Source organism: Acanthamoeba castellanii (genome assembly GCF_000313135.1).
Source record: "Acanthamoeba castellanii str. Neff unplaced genomic scaffold scf7180000084576, whole genome shotgun sequence".
NCBI lineage: Eukaryota > Discosea > Longamoebia > Acanthamoebidae > Acanthamoeba > Acanthamoeba castellanii.
The window spans coordinates 157,061-162,277 of NW_004457486.1; the positions used below are offsets into that span (position 1 = coordinate 157,061).

Genomic DNA, 5,217 nt, shown 5'->3' on the forward strand with positions numbered 1-5,217 from the left:
GGCGTGGGCGTGGGCGTGGGCGTGGGCGTGGGCGTGGGCGTGGGCGTGGGCGTGGACTTTCAGTGGCGCGTGTGCGGTGTGCGCTGACGCGTGTCGTTTCATTGTTAGTGAACCGCAACTACGTGTTTGCGGCGGAGACGAGCCAGGAGAAGGACAACTGGATCGCCGTGATCAACGCGCTCAAGCAGAAGATGATGGATCTCCTTCTCAAGAACACCCTGGCCGAACGCCAGACCTCCATCCAATACGCCCTCCAGGTTCAACCCCTTCTTTCATTTTTTTTTTTTTTATTAATTACCACTAAAACTAATTTTATTGTTTCTTTTGTTATTTTTTTTCCAATTTTCTTCTATTTATTTTTTTAAAACCCAGAACAACGAAGCCGGAGAGATCGAAGCGGCCGTGGAGGGTGGGAAGTCGGAGATGCGACGCCTCCTCAATATCGAAGGCAACGACCAGTGCGCTGACTGCGGCGCCACCAGTACTGCCCCCGCGCTTTGTTTTGGTGGCCATCAGCGAAGTGGTTTCTGACGACACGCACCATCGCACACGCACACGACAACCAGATCCTGAATGGGCGTCGCTGTCGCTGGGCGTCTTCATTTGTATCGAGTGCAGCGGCGTGCATCGGGGCATGCATCTCAACGGGGCCCCGTCGAAGATCCGATCGCTCACGCTCGACATGTGGGACGACGCCATGATCCGGGTACCCCTGTCCTGTCGGCCTCAATGATTATATTTGGCTTTATTATTAACTTTTTGATTATAATTCATTCTTTTCATTATTACTTCTTTTCATAATTATTATTAATGATTTTTACTCAATCATTAATAATCAAAAACCAACACAGTTTATGGAGAATATGGGCAATCGCAAGGCAAATACGGAGTGGGCCGCCCAGTTGCCCGAGGACCACAAGCCACCAGCCACATTGTGCGTTCCTCTCTCCGACACGCACGCGCATTCACACACGACACACACACGACACACTCACCACACAAATCTCATCATTTATTGGGCACGTGCAGTAAGGAACGAGTAGAGTTCATCAGGAGCAAGTACGAACTCAAGAGATACTCCGCGTTGAGCGCACAAAACAAATAAAAAGTTGTTTTTTGAAACCACCAGACCAAAATGAATGGGAAAAGGAATGTTCCGCTGCCGGGAATCGAACCCGGGGCGCATGGGTGAGAACCATAAATGTTACCGACTACACCACAGCGGATTGGTTGTTGATTTGCTGGGTCTTGTTGAGATGCAACATGCCATGTGGAATAAGTTCCCCCCGGCAACACACATGAGGTAGTTGAGAATTTAACTATTGTATACAGTAAAACCCCTTGTTTGGTTTGTTGCATTGCAAACATGCCCCTTTAAAAAACAATGACGAATCCTTACCATGTCTCTTCGTCTTCGAATTGCAACTTTTGCTTGGCCCAAACGCGCCGAATGCCGTCCTGCTCCTCGTCCAGTTGCGGGCGCAGCTCGCATTCCTCGCACGGGTCCGCCGGTGGTGCGATGCCCCACAGCTTTTGCATGGCTTCGTCGTAGTTGCGCGACACCTTCCGCCCTCCCGGCCCTGCCGTGTGTGCCGTGTGTGCCGTGTGTCGTGTCGTGTGCGTGTGCGTGTGCGTGTCGTGTCATGCTGTGTGTCGTGAGAAACAATCAAGAAGAGGTGTTCTACCTGGGACCTCGCCCCACATGCGATCCATGACGCTCTTCCACTTGTTCTCCAGCTGTCGGCGCAGTTTGTCGCTGTAGTCCAACATTCCTCGGCTTATTTCCTGTGGTGGGTGCCACTCTATGAGCATTCCAGACACATTCCAGAGAGCAAATACTAATAACAAAACAACAAAAATAATAAAGCACGCACGTGGAAGTCGGCGGCGTCGAGCTTCTGGGCCAGGTCCTCCCACGAATCGAACAGGATGACGTGCGGCCAGTGGTAGAAGTCCGAGAACGAGAGCCACTGCCGCACCACCGTCGCGTTCAACTCGTTGTTGGGGTCCCAGTCCGCCAAGCTCTGCGTTCCCCAATGCGCGTGCGGTCGTGTGTGCGTGTGCGTGCGTGTGCGGTCGTGTGCGATCAATTCATGAATTGTTGGCCGGCAGTCGGGGCACACCGCCAATTGAACGTGTAATGGGTGGTACCTCGGCCTCTGAGTGACGCGGGTACCTCGACGCGCCGAGGTAGCGATGATGGATCGCGCCGTCCCACGTGCGCTCACGCACTTTTGACGTCAATAAGAACGCAATGTTAGCTAAGACCGTGTGCGGTGTGTGCCGTGGTGCGCGTTGTATATGCGTGTGCGGTGTGTGCGGTGTGTGCGATGTGTGCGGTGTGTGCGGTGTGCGTACCACAGCGCCAGTCCATGTGCCACGAGGTGAGGAGGTCGAGCGAGGGCACGATCATCGGGATGCCCATACGGTAGTACTCGAAGATGGACATTATCGAGCACTGGTAGGGGATCACCACCACCCCCTTGAACGCTGTCAAGTCCGCGTACTTGTAGCTGCCCAGCGCTGCCTGCATGGTGAGCGTGAACTTGCGCTGCGTCCTCGATGAATCCCAAATCGCTGCCGTGTGTGTCGTGCGTGTCGTGTGCCGTGCGTGGTGCCGTGCGTGCGGTGGTGCGTGTGCGACGTGAGAATTGGAAGTGCAGTTGATCAGTAAGACAGACCCGACTTACCTCTGAGCGGGTTGAAGAGGCTCTCGGTGAAGGTGATTCCTCGACTGAGCCCCACCAGCAGCCTGTTCTCCGCCGCGGGCTTGTACGTGGCGCTCACATAGCCGCAATACGACGGTATGAGCTCCACATTTTGTATTCCTGTTGTTCATAACGCGTAGTGCGTGTGCGTGTGCGGTAGTGCGTGTGCGTGTGCGGTAGTGCGTGGAGCGTGTGCGTGTGCGGTAGTGCGTGTGCGTGTGCGTGGAGCGTGTTAATCGAGCAGCGACTGGAGAGGAAGAGGAAGAGGTGGAACCGGTGAAGAAGCGGATGTAGTGGACGTCGTAGAGGTTGTTGGCCGCGATCACGTTGCGCGGATCGGCTGCGAGGCGTCGCAGATTGTTCACGAACCCGTCCATGCAAACCGCCTCGTCACTATGCGCCACACAGCGCACACACCACGACACACCACGACACACGGCACACACGGCACACACCACGCACCAAAAAATAAACACATGGCCACAGGCAGGCATTGGTGCGTAGTACTGCAAACACGTACGCCCGGGCGAGATCGAAGCGCGTGGTGGCGATCACCATGATCGACTTGTTGAACGCCATGTAGGCCTCACAAATACCTGAAGATGAAATATATATATATTATATATTAATATATATATCAACATGTATGGCCGAAAGGAATGAATGGGCGGCTAAGCTTGTACCTGCGGGGTGGGTGCAGAGGAACGCGTCGACGTTTTCCTGGACCCACTCGCGGTACTCGTAGAAGAATCGGCGCTTGGTGATGCCAGGGCACGCGCCCAGCGTGTAGATATCCCGGTGGTCGATAATCTGGCCCAATCAAGCGATGAGCACGCACCACACACACACACACACACATAGAGAGAGACCTTGAGGCCCTGGTTCACCGCGCAGTTGCCCACGCGCGCGCAGTGTCCCTCGTGGAAGTTGAGATCGGTCACCTTGATGCCGAACCGCGGCACCAGGAAGTCCTTGATGTCCGAGATCGGACCCACGTGCGTCGACATCGAGTAAAGCCCGAACCCTGCGACCGCCTCCACGTTCAGATCGCAACACCGCACACACGACACGCGACACACGCGACACACACGACACACACGACACACGCACACACGACACACGACACACGACACACGACACACGACACTCAGACTTGCCTCGGTAGACGGACATGTGCTCGTCGGACAGCTGTTGATCGTTGACGTGCGTGAACTCGTAGGCGGCCAACTCTTGCGCCAGTGTCCCCACCGCCGGTGGTCGCAGCACCGGGCCAGAACCTCTGGACTGGCGTGTCGTGTCGTGCTGTATGGTCGTGTGTCGTGTTGTCAGAATGTCAATGTCGTGTGTCGCTTCGTGTCGTGTCGTGCCATGCCGTGTGTCATGCACGTACAGGGGCGGGAAGCTGCGGGTCGCCAGCGGGAGGTGGAGCACGAATGACGCTGAGGTACATGTAGATGTTGGCCGTCACCAGAACAATCAAGAACAGGAGTCCGGCAATCGCCCTGGGCGCCAACATAAGAAGATGACGATGACCGACAACATGAGATTCCAACATTCAATCTATGTAATTGAAAACAAAACAAATAAATCAGAACAAATAAATCGAACTGCACCATAACGACCACCGGCGGCTCGCGCTTCGCGCACGAAGCCCGGCGCGTCGCATCGATACGAGTAACGAGCTTGTTCTCCACGGAGAAGGTTTTTAAATGCTTCAAAATGGTTAATTATTTCATATTTTCTGAATTTTTGTCAATTAAACTGAAGTATTCCAAGCAGCCGGACAGCCACGACCACCAGGACTCCTCCAGGCCAGATACGGCGCCCTGCCCGTACAGGTCGTGCGCCACCATTTCTACTGGCGCTGCACACCTGAACCTGGCTCCCCCAGAAACCAACACTGATGCAGGCAGGAAGCTCAGCTTGTAGCATTGCCGTCACCATCGCCAAGGGCGCACCTTATCGTGGCCAGATGCACCCAGTCGACAGTGACGCCTGGTTGGCGGCGCATACCTGAGCCAAGGTATCCGGCGCCTAGCCCCGCTTTGAGGGTCCTTTCCGTTGACCCGCATCAAGAAGGACATGGCCCGGTAGTGGGCCGAGCATGATCCTGAGGCTTAAGAAGAAGGCCCACGAGAGACGACACGCGATACGCACAGTTTAAATTGTTGCGATTGGTCCGCAACAATGCACTGGGGCACTCGCAACAATCCACAAGTTTCCTTAAACTGCACCAATGGCAGTATATGTTCGACATGCAAAACCCCGTTTTCCCCCTTCCCAACGCAACATTCAACCATCACCGCCATCACCACCAACACCATGAGCAAGCTTCTCGTAGTCTTTGGCGCCACTGGCCAACAGGGCGGTTCCATCGTGGACCACGTCATCAACGACCCCGAGCTGTCAAAGCAATACCGGGTCCGGGGGGTCACGCGCGACCCCTCCAAGCCCGCGGGCCAAGCGCTGCGTCAGAAGGGCGTCGAGGTGGTCCAGGGCGACCTGGACC

At 55.1% G+C, this 5,217-nt stretch overlaps 3 protein-coding genes across 3 annotated transcripts in view; 1 reads left to right on the forward strand and 2 right to left on the reverse strand.

The window, feature by feature from the left end:
- Positions 1-191: 191 nt before the first annotated feature.
- On the forward strand, positions 192-1,105 carry ACA1_045590 (Arf GTPase activating protein; the record flags this gene model as incomplete). Its single annotated transcript, XM_004340507.1, has 5 exons — positions 192-257; positions 373-481; positions 567-706; positions 852-934; positions 1,030-1,105. The coding sequence occupies 5 exons, from the start codon at positions 192-194 to the stop codon at positions 1,103-1,105; spliced, it is 474 nt and encodes a 157-aa protein (XP_004340555.1).
- Positions 1,106-1,395: 290 nt separating this feature from the next.
- Positions 1,396-4,158, reverse strand: ACA1_045600 (uncharacterized protein; the record flags this gene model as incomplete). The annotated part of the gene is made up of 12 exons (XM_004340508.1): positions 1,396-1,580; positions 1,686-1,785; positions 1,875-2,024; positions 2,152-2,231; positions 2,359-2,577; positions 2,691-2,828; positions 2,983-3,101; positions 3,229-3,304; positions 3,392-3,518; positions 3,578-3,732; positions 3,851-3,992; positions 4,099-4,158. 12 exons carry the CDS (start codon positions 4,156-4,158, stop codon positions 1,396-1,398), a joined length of 1,551 nt encoding a protein of 516 aa, XP_004340556.1.
- Positions 4,159-5,114: 956 nt separating this feature from the next.
- Positions 5,115-5,217, reverse strand: part of ACA1_045610 (uncharacterized protein) — a gene marked incomplete at both ends in the record, with an annotated part of 812 nt that continues 709 nt past the window's right edge. Inside the window, one exon of the mRNA XM_004340509.1 lies at positions 5,115-5,174. Within this exon, the coding sequence (XP_004340557.1) occupies positions 5,115-5,174 (60 nt within the window). The remainder of the gene's footprint in view (positions 5,175-5,217) is intronic.